At 37.4% G+C, this 18,920-nt stretch overlaps 1 protein-coding gene across 6 annotated transcripts in view; it reads right to left on the bottom strand.

Moving 5' to 3' along the window:
- RFX3 (regulatory factor X3) overlaps positions 1-18,920 on the bottom strand; it is a 384,699-nt gene that overhangs the window by 80,041 nt on the left and 285,738 nt on the right. For all 6 annotated transcript variants that reach the window (XM_032427525.1, XM_032427527.1, XM_032427524.1 and 3 more), the window contains exon 4: positions 16,029-16,287. In XM_032427525.1, the coding sequence (XP_032283416.1) occupies positions 16,029-16,287 (259 nt within the window). The remainder of the gene's footprint in view (positions 1-16,028; positions 16,288-18,920) is intronic.

Here is an 18,920-nt window from a genome sequence, read left to right as displayed (position 1 = left end):
TCTTAAAAGGGCATCCATAAGTGTTCTTGTTTTCAAAGAGAACACATATATCAAAAAAAGAGCTGAAAAGCCTCCCCCTTATGTGACTTTAGATCACTTCTATGAAGAATTCGCTCAGAAGTCTAATTTGCTACAATGCCCACATTTTCTTTCAAGTTTGAGTGTGGAGAATTTGAAGTTCGATTTCAGTCTACTAAACAAAAATAAAACGACCTGCGTCACATGATTCTCCATGTTGAGATGAAAGGTGAAAATGATCAGAGGTGTCACTGCAGTGGTGATGGTGAAATCCAGGTCTGTGTGTGTTTATTAATCAGCAATTTTAATTTCTTTAGGACTAAAAGGATTCGTGGTTGCTGTTTTTTATCATTAAAAAGTGGGCATGGTAGACATTTTCCATTTCTTCCTTAAACCAGTGAGGCTTTAGACGATGATTATACAGGAGGTTATTTTTTGAAAAGTCAATGCTCTGAACTAAGGTTCAGTGCCCAGTTGTACCTCTTACTGAATAATCATCCTGAAACTGAGTCACCAGGAGTGTACACATCCTCTCTGCAATTATCTGCTGCTAGGATATGTGGTGCTTGGGAGTTGAGGCTGGTTCAGGTGACCCTGGACTATTGCCTCATAATCAGATAAGAAGCTATAGCAACTCTTCTGAGATCAAATGGTGGGATGCTCCATCTGAAATGAGATGTCCGGCCTGGAGAGACAGGTTTTCAGAGCATTAAGTAGGATTACTGGGGTGAATGACACCAAGAAACTCCCCGTGTGAAAGAGCAGGTAAGAAACTGCTGTCCATTCCCGACAATCTGGGCACACGACTTCCTAGAAAAATCAGTCTTTCTGGAAGATAAAAGAAGATCCTCATCACTATACTAGGGACGATTTTAAAACCCTCCAGATTCACCAACTTAACACAGGGCTCCCGTGAGAATGGGAATTGACTCTGGGGGCGGTTCTCCGCCAAAGACAGGAAACCTTGCTTCCATCCTCCTGCAGACATATTTTCAGCAATGGGAGAAGAGGATTTTGCACTGGGTTTAGGCAGGCTGCTGCATCTCACTGGAGTGGCAGGAAAAAGCAAGAAAGATAAATGAGACGTTCTCCAGCTCTGGGAGTCACATGTGGTCTCCAAACCTCAGAGACAGTCCCCACAGAATGCCTAGCCAAGTCCGAAGAGTCAACACGCAGGTAATGAGAACTTCCTCCACTCATACGCCAGATTTCTTTCTGACCACACGGCAGCAGGAAGATGCAAAGACCTCTTTGCAGTGTGTTGTATGACAAGGTACTACTGAGCACCATGTGAAAAATGGGGACTGCGTGGAGAACCTCGCTGAGAGAGTCACTGACCATTGACCTGAAGACGATTCAGAGAAATCACGCTTCATCAGAGAGCAGGGACCCCTGGGAGTTTTGCTGCCAGTGAAGCTTAATTTGGGTGAAGAAAGAGTAAAGGGACACCAGCCGCTATATTAAAAAAAAAAATGTTTGGGATTGTGTCACCAGTTAGTCACTAGAGGATTAAAATGAATACAGGTGTAACACTCAGCTTCCCCAACCAAACATTGAGTTCTCAAAAGACTGAAAGCCAGGGAATGGTGTAAGTGGGTTTCCTTCACTTGGGCAAAAGACACCCCATACTAAGGCTGAAGTGCTAGTTAGAGACCATACCAGCTACTCCACTTCTGGTACAGAAAGTAGCATGATTACAACTGTGCTAAAAATCTGACCACATGACAACAAGCAAACCTTAGTTCTTGGGTGGCAGATTGTGTGTGTGTATGCGTGTGTGTGTGTGTGTGTGTGTGTGCACGGTAGATTTAAGAAAGAAAAGAAACCATGGACTCTAAGGCAGAAGAAACCCCTGTTATTCTGAGAGTATAGCAAGTATGTACATCTGTGGCAGATTGCATCAGTGAAGGAAGTCTTTCCTGATTTCTCAGCAATTAGGATCAGAAATTCAGAAGAGGCCAGGGAGGTGCTATATTTCATATCCAGGAGGAAAAAACAAACAAACAAACAACAATAACAAAACTCAGTGGAGCTCCTACAAAAAGAGCAAACCCTCTAAGAAGGCCTTAAAGGGGACAGGGTACCTATGATCTGATGGGGGATAGATACACAGTATGACAAACATGTGGCCTCAAACCCAGGTTCCAAACTCTTTTAAAGTCACTACAATGCTAATGCTGCCTTGTTGGAACCGAGGACAGGGGGAGAGTCTCCAACCACCCAGGGTAACCCTGAGGCTTGTACAATATCCAACCAAGAATCAGTGTCCCAAAAAGGACTTCAGAGGAAAGTCCCACCCAAGCCCTTAGGAAAAGAGGATGGGAAGAGGAGAAGAGGGGTCCGATGGTGTCTGGATGTCCTCCCAAGCTCAAAGAAGGGAACAATATTGTACTTTTTCTAAGGCAGCAAATACTTTTAAAGACAAAGATGAAATAAGAAAAAACCCATTTTCCCCATCATTTATAATTCCCCACTATTATTTACAATTGGTATCTATCGTTCCCCATAACATTATGGATGGCCCTTTTATTACTATAGGATGGCCCCTTGTTTTGCCGAGTTGCTCTCAGGCTTAGGTGCTCTGCTGGTGGATCGGGAGGTTTACAGGAGGTGGGGATCTGGGAAGACGGAGGTCAGCGTCCACCTCACCCGTGCAAAGAATGGGCAGACTGGTGAGAAAAGAGAAGTACAAAGAGGCTTTGAGTGACTGTGCTCTGGAGAGTGTGATGCTAAAGTCTCAGCTTTTTCCCCTACAAAATCTTCAGTAAAAGCTCTACCGCTCCCAGATACTCCAGGTACGAGTCATCAAGGCTGGCTGGGGCACAGGGTTCATTTAGGGGCAGTGGGTAACGTCTAAAAGGTAAACTGCAGTTTGAAATGCAGGGAAATGTGAAGAGGTGCCGAGTCTTTTGCATGAGTTAGACAGGATAAAAAAGAGGCCCCCTTGGACATGTGATTTATATATCCATTTATGTATGCCTATACAATGACTCAAATAGAGTATCACATTGTGGACAATTAGGGCTCTCTCTTAATGTAAATATCAACCAGTCATTCCATTACATGCTAATAAGGCAGAAGGAAAAAGAATAATTATATCACCTTATTCACTGGCTTTATAGGTCAAGGCACATTCTCTTGACTCTGAAATGGCTTTTTAATCTATTTTAAAGATTAAAGGTCAAGATTGATATATTCAACTACCACTATAATTAAAATTGGTCTCTTGGTAGAAGCTATTTCCTTTCTAGAACCGTTAAAGAAAGTGATTTAAAAAAAGAAGTAATATTATAATGCTTTATGGTTTATAAAGCCTTTTTTACATTAATTCTCTTGCGATCTTCACAGCAACTTTGTGAAGTGGGAAAGGCAAGCAATATTATCTCCTTTTCACAGATTAGAAAATTGAGGATCTCTGGGATTGAGGGATTTTCTTGAGATTACACATGTATTAAATATGAGACTGGAATACAAGACTTATCCCTTGAAGTTCAATATCATTTTCATTTTATGCAAATACAACATAAATACAAATCATGGAATATTTCAAATCAAAATATCAAATATATCAAATGAAACTCTTCTGGGGAGTGGCTTGCAAAATTAACATTTGCTAAATGGTTTACTGTTAACAAACAATAAAATTACTTCCTAATAGAAAAGGGTTTAAATATGATTGATTAAGTATTACTTGAAAATGATTTCAAAGTGATCAAGTTAAAGGCAACAAAAAGTTTTAAATGGATAGTCACATTTTAATCATCACAAAAATAGTTATCTTTAATGTATAATAATTGCATTTCCTTGTTCATACATGTTACTGTATTAACCTCACCAATTAACACAGCATTTTTTTTTTCTTTGTGAAAGAATGGTAAATTCTTTAGAGAAACTCAATCAAGAGAATACACTTAAGACTGGAAATTTCCTTTGGGGTAATTGCTCCCCTGAACTCTTAAGACTTCACATTTTGTTTGCATTTGAGATCAAGTAAGGCAGAGATGTTTCTACTTGGTGGCTTTTGTTCAGAAAAAGTATCTGTGATGACCAACATGAACACGTAGCCACCACACTTATACTGCTAGAAATGACAGCCTCCTGGTGTATGTATGGGGCACAGGCGGGGTGGGTGGGAGGGACTTCCTACAGGAAGGACTCCAACCAGGAACATCAGAGGAAAGAACACTTTCATTTTGTATTTAGTCTCTTTAATCACTCTAACACAGCGTTTTTCAAAGTGTGTGTCTTTGAGCGCACAACAACAACAAACAAGAACACAAAACAAAGCTAAAGCTCCACTCTCCTCTTCAATTTGCCCAAAGCTGTGCTTTTCAGAATGTAAGGTGCAACCCGTTAGCGGGTTATGACATTAATTATGTGGGTCCTGACGGGCATTTTTTAGAAAATCAGTGAAATCAAATAGAGTAGAAAATAATCAGATGTCCCTGCACAGCGTATGCGTAAATATTCTGTGGAACTCTGGTTTCAGACACCTATATATGAATGACACATGTATATACACAATCACATATGTGTATACATCTAGATGTGTACTCATGCTCATGAATGTACGTATGTGTGTGTGTGTGTGTGTGAGCATGGGGCCACAGTGCGAAGATATTTCTTATTGTGGGTTGTGACCCCAAAACTTTGAATGCTCTGCACTAAGCAGTTAAATCAGTTCCCTGCAGGTCACTGGATCCCTTCTTCTAAGGCTCTACTGAGGATGTCTCTTGGGCCCAGGAGGCCTGACAACGCAGATGGTAACACTCCCCCTGAAGCTAAGGCTCTGAATATGGCACTGCTCTTTTTGTACGTTCAGATGATACAGAAATCAAGATGGAAATACATTACACCACAGTGATGTTGAAAAGAAGCTTAACGCTGACAGAGTCAGGACACGTTGTTCCTTTAAGTCTTAAAAAAAAATTAAAGATCTCCAGATGAAACCCCCCCTAGCCAGCTTTGGTTTCTGTCTCCTCTTGAACCAGAAAGTAGCTAATGAGGAAATCTTAATCTTACATGCCTAAGCATTTAGAGCAAAGAAGTTTTAGGTCTTGCAAGTGTCTATATAAAATCTTCTCCATTCACATAATTTTATGACATTTAGAGAAAAAATTTAAATTGTTATGCTTTCAACATGAAGTTTTGGCAGTTTTGTACCACCTGAAGCTATTCTGAAATATTTATGAGGAAAAGAAAAAAAAAACATTTGGATAAAAAACCTTGCATAAATTGAATGTGTTCTGAGAATATTTGACTTAAGTTGGTGGATTGAAACCAAGACTGCTGGTTTGGTTCCTCTGATCCGTCTGTGCGGCCCACATCCCTCCGCCCTCCCTCACCGGGACCTGAAAGACTGGCATTATCAGCGTGTGACAATGAAACTATTTTCTGAGACATCGATTCCATAAGCACTCAGGGCTAGAATTACCCTTTGGGAACCTGCTGGGTTAGAATTAAGTGATAAGATTTAAGGCCAAGTTTACATTTTCAAATGTGTAAGATTTCAAATCTGCCTTTCGCAGATTCTTCTGAGTACTAAAGCACATGTTCACTTTGTATTTAGTCTACATAATCACTAAAATGGAGGGTTTCTCCAAGTGTGGTCCTGGATCAGTATTAGGGGAGTCACCTGGGCACTTGTACGAAATGCAAATCTTGGACCCTTCCGCACACTGAATCAAAAGCCCCGGGGGAGGGCTCCAGTGATGTATTTAGTCAACGCCCCCAGAGAAGGCACACTCAAGTTGGAGGAACACTGCAGTAAAATATTCGCAAAAATTTTCTTCTTTGTCAGGGTCAGATTGCAATTACTACTTCAGGGAGAGTAAGCAGGGAGAGGATGGGCATCCATTACAATGGTGCCAGGTAACCCGACTTAAAGAGCGATTTTGAAGTCTAAGCATTATTTGGATTTTTTGCTTCTCTTTCACTCTCTTCCTACCCAATCCCATCCTAACTTTAGGCAATTTTGCAATTTATCTTAGCAACATAATCAGAAGATAAAGAAAATTTTGGTGAATCTAAAATTAATCAACGTATAACACATTAACATTTGTGATTTAAAAAATTAATGTGGTAAGAGAGAAAAGTGAAAGGAACCACTTTAGAGAAATCTGGAGGCTATTTGTGGATTTCCATTTTTGCCTTCGAGGATTAGGCAGCTTTCTGGTAGGCCAGAACTGGCTCCAGTACCCATACTGTAAACCTTTATACTCCCAGAAGCACATGCCTGGTCCACACTGCTGGCTCAATGAATGTCTGAGTGAGTGATTAAAGAAAATAATCCAGATTCCAAGTACGTGAATACAAACACAAAACATTCACTTCTACTCCAAAATACTGAATAAGAGTAGATCCAAGTATCTTTACTAAATGTAATGCCAGTCTCTGTTCTCTGAACATCCCACAGTCTAATAAAAGAGGACTTTTTCTAGGAACAAGATTGATTTCGTTTGAATTGTGACACCTCATCGACAGTCTTTATACTGGGCTCCTAAAGAAAAGGGTGTGTCAGCTGCATGCATTCAGGGAACATGACCAGATAGACACACTTTATAATCATCAAGGGCTTGCTTGAGATTTTTGCAAATAATAAATCACTTTTTTCAAATAGATAATGTATTCACATGTCTCCACGTTTTTTTTTTTTCTTCATGCATTCTTCTGGAGATATCTTTGTGCTTATATAAGCATATGCAAATGTATGCTTCTATTTAAGCACATACACACTACCTCTTGTTTTTTCACTTAACAATATGGAGATCTATCCATCTCTCTAGATCTCTATGTATGTATGTCTCCTCTATGTACAGATGCATCCATACACACACTGCCTCATTCCTGACCGGCTGTATAAAATCCCACTGAATGAACAAATGCACCAAAATTTATTTAACTATTTCCCTGCTGATGGACAATTAGCCTTTCCCCAGTTTTCCTGTTATAAATAACTCCTCAGTGAATATGGTTGTTCACGCAGCATTTCACATATGGAAGTATATCATCAGTAGGATAAATTACCAGACGTAAACTCTCAGGGTCAAAGGATATGTGCATTTTCAATTTTTATAAAAATTTCTACAGCGCTCTCCAATCCTGTCTGTGCTAATTTAGACTCCTCTCCACAGCAAGCCAGAGGGCTGGTTTCTTTACACCCTTGGCAAGCCTGACTCACTTTTCCAGCTTCACCTGGGTGAGAGATAAACAACAGTCTCTCTTTGCAGTTCATTTTTCATTTCCTTTTCAGTGGGCTGCTCATTCATATATTTTCGCCATTTTTTGGTCTTTTCCTTTTCTCTCCTGGATTTATAAGAGTGCTGTATATGTTAAACAACTTAATTCTTCAGATACAATGTCTCAAAACTTTATGCCAGGTTGTTTCACTGTTGCCTTTATTTACTGTGGTTTTTGTCATAGGGAATGCTGCCCCTTTATGTAGTTGCTTTTTTCGAGATATTCTTGGTAGCTTCTGGATTTTACATCATGCTTCACCACTATGAAAGGATAACGATAAAATGCATTTTCCCATCCAAGTGAAATTAATTTTTGTATAAGGAGTCAATGGATGGAACCAATCTACTTTTCTTTCCTAAATAGTTATCCAGTTGTCCCAAACATCATTGGTACATACACCCTTTCTCCACTTACAGGCAATGCTACCTTGACCACACACTGTATTCCTACACTCTTTCAGCCTGTTTATGGTCTTTAGTCCACCACTGGTCTATACGGATCTATTCACGTGCCAACAATCCTGTTTGAATTATTATAATTTTATAATATGTTTGAATCAAACTGTAGGGCTATTAATACCCTACTCCACTCTCCATTATTTCTCTTTTTGCAAAATTTCTTTCACTATTCTTGCACGTTTATTTATATAACAGCCTTTCTTGTAAAAAGAAGAAAATCTATTGGTATTTTGATTGGGTTCACAATGAAATATTAAAGTTAATTTAAGAAGATTCAAAATGTTTGACACTGAAACTTCTTTTTCAATTATACAAACTTTTTTTTGTGTCCCTTAAGAACTTTAAAGTTTTATTTAGTAGCTGGGTCTTGCACATATATTGTTAGTTTAACACATGGTGTACTTTAAATTTATAATAAATGAAATATTTGCTTCCATAATATTTTCTAACTACTGTTGTTTGTATCTAGAAAAGCTACTGATTTCACTGAATATTAATTTTACTGAATTCTTATTATTTGTTATAGTTTTTCATTTGATGCTCATGGTTCTCATCAGGTATACAATTACATCGTCTGCAATGCTGACCTCTTTTTTTTTAAAGATTTTATTTATTCATTTGACAGAGAAAGAGAGAGCACAAGTAGGCAGAGTGGCAGGCAGAGGGAGAGGGAGAGGCAGGCTCTCTGCTGAGCAGGGAGCTGGACGTGGGCTCGATCCCAGGACCCCAGGATCATGACCTGAGCCGAAGGCAGCCGCTTAACCAACTGAGCCACCCAGGCGCCCCAATGCTGACCTCTTTATCTCCTTTCTATTTTCATATTTTCTTTTTTGTATCTAACTACATCTTTCTTGTAATTTTGAAAGCATGATTAAAAACCTCACATCTTCCTTTCCTATAAGGCAGATGGGAAAGGTACTAAAACTTACAAGTAGTAAATTTAAAATAAATGTGTAAAATTATTTCTAACATTCTACAGTTAGATTACAAAAGTCCTAGCCAGTAAAATTTATGGGTACCAATAGTTTTAATCAAACACAATAGCTAGGTTTTAAAAGAAACCAGATAATTATGTGGCCAATAAACACTACTGTAGTTATGCATGCTGAGGAGGTTGGTAATCAAATCACATGCTTTTGGAGGATGAACTGATAAACATGGGAACATGGAGAAATTTTCTCTCATTTGAAAACTGGTAATTGGTCATAGGCACTGTGCTGTATTTTCCCTCATTAAACGAAAAGACATAGGCCAGTGGAACAGTCAGTATTAAAATTTTATGGGCCTAACTACCCTATGATGGAGTAATCACAATACTGGGTATTTATCCCAAATATACAGAAAAAAAAAAAAACAACAACACTAATTCAAAGGGATACATGCACCCCTGTTTATTGCAGCATTATTTGCAATAGCCAAGATAATGGCTTGTAGTGTCCTTTGATAGATGAATGGATTAAAAAGAGATATATATATAAGCATTGGAATATTACTCAGCCACAAAAAAGAATGAAATCTTGCCATTTGCAACAACATGGATGGAGCTAGAGAGTATAATACTAAGCAAAATAAGTCAGACAGAAAGACGCATACCATATGATTCCACTCATATGCGGAATTTAAGAAACAAAACAAACAAGCAAAGAGGAAAAAAAGAAAGAGAGAAACAAACCAAGAAACAGACTCTTAACTATAGAGAGCAAACTGACAGTTACCAGAGGGGAGGTGGGTGGGGGCATGGGGGAAATAGGTGATGGGGATGAAGGAGGGCACTTGCTGTGATGAGCACCCGGTGAGGTATGAACTTGGTGAATCACAATATTGTACACCTGAAACTAATACAACACTGTAGGTTAACTCTACCGGAATTAAAATTGTATGGGTCTAATAATGACTCACATGTAACTCACGGACTACGGTGTATTTTAATTTGTCACCAATCCATTTCATATTTTATCTGGATTACCTGGTCTCCAGGAGTGAAACATGAGTGATTTTTTCCTCCTTCAAAATCTAGAGTAGTTTCAAACTAGTAAATTAATTGGAAATGTGACGTATAAATACAAGGATCAAGCAAAAGTTATACAAGAGGTCACCTGGAACATAGCTTATTTCCATATTCATTAAGTAGAATTTACAAACATGAAACCTTCCTAATCTAGATTTCACAGGAAATAGAATCTAGCCCTTTCTGGCATGTTTACAACACCCCTGTACAGTTCTGAAATCCTGTTTCACTAGGAAATGGCTAAAAATTAAAATAACTCATACTTGGCTTTAGAAACTCAGGGGAACCCATCAGCTATGCTCAGGAGAGGCCGAAGGCCCCTGTCATTCTGTTTGTCTTAACCTTCTAGTTTATCAGGATTTCTAGGAGTCGAATGTCTTACAGCCTTAACCATAAAATTACTGCCTCTAGATCTTATCAGCTTCAAGGCTGCAGCAGAGTGGAACTGAGTGATGGCTGAATGGAACATAGATGAACCGATGGAGACCACCAGTCGCTCAAAGTCCCATTTTATTAAGTGCTTGGAAAATGAGGTCCCAGAACCTTCAGTCAATTTAGGATTTAGTACAGGAAGCAGAAGATTCGGGGTACTCTCTGGGGAGATTCATGTGAGGGCTCAAGTTGGCCTAGAGAAAACAGGGCACAGGGAAACAGAACATGCTAAGATTGTAACGGACATACATACTTCTGCCAAAATAAGTGGAGAAGTGTTTTGTTTTGTGTTTTTATCACTGAGACTAACTGGAAGACTACGAAAGTTATTTAAAAGAGAAATGATTATTTTTGTAATATATGAAATATATAAAATAATTGATTTATGCACACTTAAATTAAAAGATTTTCTTCCAAGCATATCTTTATATATGATAATTAAACAGAAATTTTCATCTCATGGGACTATTTTGCTTCTCTACCTCTATATAGCCATAACCCAGAATCCAACGTTATTTTAACTTTTTTTTTTTTTTCCCTCTGGTAAGAGAGACGGGTAGGTCGGCTCCTTCTGTAAGAGTCATTTCCCATAAATATAAGGAAACCCTTCCAGGACTGATGTGAAAAAGAATTTCTGAGACACACCGTTAGGTGAAAAAAAAAAACAAAAAAAAAAACGAGATGCAGTATTGTTTAGTTACTATTTGTATTTTTAAAAATGTAATGAGCAGTAGACAGAGAGAGAGACATTCTGCTCGTATATTCACCGAATATCTCTAGCATGATAGTCGAAGAACTTGACACACTGGCTGTCTCTAAGGAAAAGCGTGAAGAACAGGGTCAAGAGGACACTGCATCATGCACACTCCTAGATCTTTTCACTTGTGCTACTTAAGAATGTGTAACTAATGTGTATACACAAATTAATAAAAACAGAATAAATAGCCGCTGGTACCATTCCAGCAAAGGAATAAGAAGGGCAAAAGCATTTTCTGGAGGCACTAAACACATTCATTCATCTATTTTTTTTTCTTAAGTAATCTCTACACCCAACATGGGGCTTGAACTTATAACCCCGAGATCAAGAGTATATGCTCTACCGACTGAGACAGCCAGGCTCCCCAACCATTCATCTTTTCAGAAAAAAGAAATTCCCTTACACTGAATCCATAAACACGTAAACCCAAGAATAAAGAAATAAAAGCATCTCTAAGTCTTAAACAAATCTTAACTTTCTATAATTACATAAGCTAGGCCAGACTTTGACTTCTATAGCAGCAGATGGACATTCAAATTTCCTTCCAGGTAACTGAAAGAAATTACGGTGTTTTACATTAATCAAAAGAGGGAGAGAGATGAACAATGTTTCAACACATTTCCCTTGTGCCTCTTGGTGAGATCTACTTTTAGTGAGAGCCATTTAAAATATATAATTACTAAATGTATATATAGAAAGGTATAAAAATTAGCTTTCATATCACAGTCTAAAAAATGATTAATGTAATCTTACTTGGTTAACAAGAAGAAAAAAGAACTCCATAAATAACCATCTAATTATAAGAACACAAATGTTATTTTATGGAGAAGTGAGTAAATAAAGCTTCTTAAATTGCTAATTATTATAAAGTCTGGTATAAAATAAACTATGTTGTGATGAGCACAAAAACATCACTAACTACAATCACAAGGTTTTGATCCTCAAATGCAAATTGGGTTCAGGTTCCAAAATTCTAAAATTCTACAAATGATGTGGTTCTACAGAACAATAATGAAGAAAAATAAGAGATTTTTTTAAAGATTTTTTTTATTCATTTATTTGAGAGAGATGGGGGCAGGCATAGGGAGAAGCAGACTCCCCGCTGAGCAGGGAGCCCGACACAGGGCTCAATCCCAGGACCCTGAGATCATGACCTGAGCTGAAGGCAGACGCTTAACTGACTGAGCCACCCAGGTGCCCCAGAAAAGTAAGAGTTTTAAATGAATGAAGATACACAAGGAAATATCATGGTGATGCAGTTAGGAGAAAGATCAAAGTATGATGAGCTCAGAGTTGTGACTGGAGCATTTAACTCCTCCACCTTAATATCCATGTGCCACTGAAATATTAACAATAAATAGATTCCTAGCATTATTAATTTAATAAAACATAAAACATTTATTCAAGTAGTAACTTGGCTGAACTCATGTCCAGTGATGTTCCATTAAAAATATTAATCTTTTTGAAACTTATTTAATACTATCAGCAGGAAATGCCTATTAATGTGTGTATACATATTTATATAAATAAAAACATGTGTGTGTGTGTGTGTGTGTGTGTGTGTGTGTGTATAATTATACACATGGACTCCACTGGCCGAATTAAAAAGTACAGTAAATAAAAGGGGAAATAGTATTTTGACCAAATCTGAATATCAGTAGTTTATACCAGAATATATATTCATAAAATAAAATTATGTTACCATCATAATCTTTCAGAAAATTCTGATATTTCTATATAACTTGAAATCTGAAAACTTTTACCATGCAAGGATCAAATACTAAAACAAGTTACGTAAATGTTTTGTCATTTAAAGTTATAAAACTAAAGGAAATCATATGCTCAAATGCAAATCCTCCATTAATCACTCAGAGATCCTTCTAGTATAAGAAAGATGGTTGTATACAGAATATTAGACTAGGTAAGAAAATATTTCAAGCGCTATTTATTTTTCTTAGTAATGGCTTCAATCTGAAATTATCTTTTTGTTTCTATTGGCATATCTTGGCAACTGGGTTTGCACACTGGGATAAACTTTTCTTTGAGCCAGAAGTTATTCCTACTAAATTTAGATAGAAGTATTCCTGTATTCCGGAAACCTTGCTACCCACGAACTAAGTACCCAAGAACTCAAAACTTAACTAGCTTCACATCAACTGAATTAATTGACTGTACATTCCACTTATTATAGCCTCGTAAGCAATAGCCCAACTGACTATTTTCCAGGCAGGAATTCTGGCCACAGTATAGGCTACCGCTACCCGGTCAGTCTTGTTAAGCATGCTATAGGTATAGGCTGAACCCTAAAGAACAGCCAGAGAAATGAACTTCAGTGGCACAGCCTGGCTCAGTGTTTGAAAGAAACAGCTTAAGTCTTGACCAACAAGTTGCTCAAGATTATGCTCATACGGTTCTACAGAGAATGAAAAAGGTACATGAAAATAAGCAAATTCCCTTTAATGATACGGTACCCACCAAAAAAAATCTTGAGTTCTAGGAGTCTAAACAACCAGAAGCTACAAATTTTCTAACATTTGGCAAAAGGAGAATGGTAGAGAATTGTAAATAGGTTGCACGGCACTTAAACTTTGTTAACTTTACTAGAATAACAGATGTGAAATTGTACACAGAATCAGCACTTCATTGTGAATGAACGAGATGAAGCTCTTTTGCACTATTGAGAGGGGGATCTAAATCAAATATAAATTTTGATAATAATGGAGGATAATATAATAAACACAAGCAGATGTATATTTAGATTGTATATATCTATCATAGGACACTATCATTTGTGCTTTGACCTCACGATTTTTCCATGCAAAGTTATCTTTTTATTTAACTTTTTTACTCCTTTTGCTAACAAGGAAATTTTCTTGTAAAAAAAGAAAACAAGCTACCAACCTTAACAAGATAACCTTAAGTATTAATGCTTTTTTTAAAAGTGTAAATTAATATATATAGTTGATACTATGAATTGATTGTTTTTAATAGGTTTCCACTATTCCCAGTTATTATAACTCAGTTATTTTAAGTGTTAGTTTAATTTACCAATTAACATAATAAAAATCACACATCAAATCTGTGTAATGGATAACTTAAAGAGTAATGCCACTTTTCATACTCTACATAGAAAACAAAACAAAACAAAAAAACAAACTATAAAACTTACTCTGTTATATTTGCACCCATATTGCCATGACCCCAAATAATCAATTTTATTAACTCAGTAATAACACTAATAAATTTAGTAAACCCATATCCAGTGGATGAGGATGTTAAGCAGACAGCCCGCAGTCTGTGAAGACAGCAATGTCTGGAGAAAGGGTTGGCAATGGGCAGATGGTATGCCACTAAAAGATTAGTGGGAAAGAACTCTTTCTCCCCATTTTTCAGTTTTCCTAAGGCCCTGATAAGCAGCAAGTGTTCCCCTTTTCACTGAAAATGACTTTCTGAGTGGCCTTTATGAGGAGCACTATAAAGTACCGGCACCTGATCTACCTCTTTTCCTTTTACGGTAAAGATATAGTTATTTTTACATCTAGAACATTTTACAATTCCTTTGTAAATATCATGATTTTGAAGCCGGGAGGAAATTAAGATATCATTTAGTTTAACTAAGCCCTTATTTTACTGCCAGGGGAAATGAGGTTCAGAGAAGCTATGATTTCGTTTCTAATCTACATAAATATACCAGCGTGACTAAGAAGTTTAGAAATGTCATATTTAGTGTTATTAAAAGCAAGAGACAAACACACATAAGAAATGCTTCAAAAACACAAAGAAAAAAAGTACAAAAGAGAGCTCTCCCTCAGAATGGCTAGTCTTCTTTTCTGATGTTAGTAGGAAACAGTAAATTAAATATAATGAGCTTTCAGAAATGGATCAGGGAAAAGGTACTAAGTGATGAAAGTTTGAACACATATAATGATTACAAACATAAAAATTATATACAAAATACTTACCAAGTACATATTATATCTTGAGGAAAATCCATAAAATGAGAAATACAAAGCCTCTCATAATTATTTCCTACCCAATTTGTTTCTACCTCTATTTCATTATAAGAACAAAATATACAGCAAGATTATGAAATGCACTTAATTCAAATCCCCAGCCCCCTTTTACATGAAGCACCTACATCACCAATTCCATTGCTACTTTAGCTGGGGGGTTTCTAAGTGATTATTCTCCTTATACTTAGCTGAGGTGAGACTGGAAAGCTCAGGACACAGAGTTTGATGATATCAAATTCTACACAGCTTGTTATTACTATTTCTAGGAAAGCATTCTAATACATTAAAATCTGTGTCAAAATAACTATTTGTATTAAATTTTAAAAACTTGGAAACTCAAATACATAGGCATGTTCCTCAGATACTTACTCATGCCTATCATCAGAGACAACATACATGTTTTTTTCATTGGAAATCACCTAGATCAGTCCTTCCCAAAGTGTCTCTGTGGTTGAACAGAGGGACTTCATACTATGGCACATGGGTAAACACTTCCAACCTTACTATTTAAGTATGGGTTTTTATATACTTTAGAAAAAATTACACATGGTTTTCTATTTTAGAAGTGAATCAATTTCAAAAAATACATTAAGTAAATAATAGTACAGGTGACATAAGTGAATATGGCCAAACTAAATGTCTAAGGTTTGGGAAATGCTGCCCATATGGTAACTTCTCTGGTGATGAGTTAATGTAAAGACTATTGTTGAAAGATGTGAAAATTTAAACTCAATTGTATTCTACTCTTCATAAGCCAGGGTAAATCAGCATAAGATAAAAGTAAGTTCTTTCAGTAGAAATTCACAGTATTTTACTGAATATCACTGAAGGAAGCCTATGAAAATCAGCATTAATGAGTAAGACTCACCTCTCTTCCCATTATTCATAAAAACTTCCCAACTCACATAATTGTGGGGGACATATCAGTATCATTCTGCATAGTTCCACATGGACCACATTCTGGATAATACCAAAGTACTAAAACTGCTCAATACATTTGTGCCCAGCCCAGTCTGTGTTGTTTTTTTTCCCTCGAGAGAGGAAAATGTACCATAGAGGCTACCAAGAAGCTAAATTAAACAAATAAAAACTCAAATACTTACTGTCGCTGGAGAGGCCCGAGTGGTATGTGTCACTGAGTGACCGGAGTTCTCCATTGAATTGCCGATGAGATAGGTTCCTCCAGAGCTGCTGATGAGTTGTCCTCCCGTGACGCCCATCTGAATCCCACCAGTGCCCACCATGCTGTGGGACGAAACCACGGTAGTCACCTGCGCAGAACTCCCTTGAGTATCAAAGTAATTCCCTCCAGTGTTTTGGCTGTACATCTGCGTTTCCGTGTAAGGGTAAGTTGTTGTCCGGCTTTAGAAGAAGAAGGAAAAAGGAAGCAATTTAGTAGCTTATTTATATCATCTTAATTTTTTTCTAGCATGAATATATGTTTAAAATGTTAGCTTAGCCTTTGGAACAAGGAGAGTTTTGCATTTTTGTATGAAACTTCACTCCGGAAATGAAGGGTACATTCCTTTAGTAAGTACCTCAACACTCCTCTGTACTTGAGAACTTTCGCCCTTGACTCGTGCCTGCCTCCAGCACGTAAATAAGCTCAGGTCTCATCCCGCCAAGAAATCTTGCTGAGCGACTTCTCCAATTCAGTATAATGCTTCCTGCAGAACCCAGTTTTAGGAAAAGGGGCTGACAAGTCAACTCCCCGTGCTACTTCCCATTCCTGGGTGACTTCAATAAACCTCCGTGACCAAGGGAGTGTGCATGGATCTCTTTCTTGCCACCATAAGGACCTTGAGCAAACAGTTCACTCTTGTTGGACCCTCAATCCCTATCTCTACCTCTTTCTCTTCCTTCACACTCAGGTTCCTCCCTGAGGAGATGACTAGGCCACCCTTCAAGTCCTTACCTTTCAACTTAGCAACAAATGTAGTAAATGTTCTGCCCTTAGTTTTTCACTGCAGTTGCTTCTAATAAGGTTGCTTGTGACCAAATCTAAATACCAAGCTAAAAGGCTTCAGTCCTTATCTTTTTTGACCTATCTGCAGCGCGACATTGTTGACCACCTCATGTTGCCCTTTCCTTCCTTCTCCTGTTCTGATTAAGCAGCTTATTTGCTTGATTTATTTTTCATTTCCAATGGACTATCCCTTACATTTTAACCTGACTTTGGTTTTCACTTCTCATTCTGAAATAATTATAAGCTCACAAGTTGCAAAAATGGTACAGAGAGGTATAAAATACTTTCATTTAAAACAAATTCAAATATCCAATGGAAATTCCCAGTTCTAACATCATTCTCTTCAACCCCACATCCCACAGCCAGTCACTACTGACAATTTGGTGTGTATGTTCTCAGACATTTTCTATCGTATATATGGAGTCTCTCGGTCCTAACTTCTCTTGCTCCTTAGTTTCTATGGCATTTCTTGTCCATTCTTTGCTTCTTTTTTTTCACCACTACCTAAAAGGACCTTTTGGAGGCTCTAGTTTTCTGGTACTTTAAATACTAGTATTTTCTGAGGTCTCCATTTTTAGCTCTTATTTTTTTCTCATTTTTATTGAGACCACTTATTTTTACCATAGGCATGCTCATACATGAGTTAATCTCTCTTTCTCTACCTTGTGGTTATACTTGAAGAATTAAAACCTGGGTTTCTAACAGCCCCCTGGTTATCTCCACTAGGAAACCCCATGATAAATGGGAAGTCCCCATATGTAAACTTTAACTTATGGCTAAAAAGAAATTCCCTTTCTCTCTTGCTCCTTTTCCTATACTCCCCCTCTCGGCGGAAGGCAGCACAACTATCCTCAGCTCACTCTTTCCTCATCTGGACTGACATCAGTCACTAAGTCTTAACTAGTTTTACCTTCTAAATAATTCTCCAATCCTCCTTTCCATTCTCATACTCACTTCCTTCTCTCACAAGATTCTCTACTATAATTGCCCCCTAATTGGTTTTCCTTCCTCTAATTTGGTTCTTTTCCAATCTATCTTCACCTTTGCAGCCAGGGGAACTTCCCCAAAATTCAAATATGAAACACAAACTTTTCTTAAAAACTTCTTCATGATTCTCCGTGGCCTGCAGAAGAAATTCAAAACCCTTGGCCTGCCTTACAAGATGCACAGGGCTGGTGCCTACGTGATCTCTGGACAGGTGACTAGCTATGTCCTCAAATGCTTTCCTCACTTACACCACACTGACCTTTTCACTGGTTCCTCCCAGAGTTATTTTTTTGTACAGCTTGCCCTCTGTGGCCAATCCCCGTAGGGCTGTTATATTTTGTTCTCTGTACTTTCCCAACACCCTGTGCATCCCTGAAACAGCTCTCAATACACTTATTAATTTCCTCGTGTCTTCATACTCCTGTGAAATTACGTTCTATTCCCATCTGTACCCTCAACATTTAAACAGTTGCTGGTATGCTACAGGCACACTAGTCAAGAAATAAAAATATGATTCTATTTAAAAGTATATTTGACATAATAGCCACTTTCATAAATTTCTAAAACATAAATCCTTTTTTGTTTTGTTAAAATGTGAGAATTCTAAGATGTTTTGGTATCACTTAAAGCAGATCATTCATACCCATTACAAATTATACTTGTAATATAATCCATAGTGTAAATTTTAGTAAAATAATAAAGATGCTCCAAAAGTATTCTCCACTGGGTAAAGTTACCACTTTCCCCAGATCCAGGTATAAATTTTAGTTTGGAGTGATGAGTGAAATAACCCCATAGAGAACTTTTTTTTTTTTTTTACAGATAGAAAAAGGCCATTTAAAATACACACACATCATCATTGCTCTATTTCCCAGCTGGAAGTCCATTTATATATTTCTTTCATTACACATTTATGTAAGAAAAACCAGCCATGTTGCTTTCAAATTTAGGTAAAAAGAGAAATGTGCTCATTTTAATTTATGCCCACTAAATATGATAGTGACCCTATTTCACTGTGCTTAAATAACACAATCTGATGATG

The sequence above is a fragment of the Phoca vitulina genome, unplaced genomic scaffold, assembly GCF_004348235.1.
Source record: "Phoca vitulina isolate PV1807 unplaced genomic scaffold, GSC_HSeal_1.0 scaffold37, whole genome shotgun sequence".
In the NCBI taxonomy this organism is placed as follows: domain Eukaryota; kingdom Metazoa; phylum Chordata; class Mammalia; order Carnivora; family Phocidae; genus Phoca; species Phoca vitulina.
This window is presented reverse-complemented; position numbering and strand designations above follow the sequence as displayed.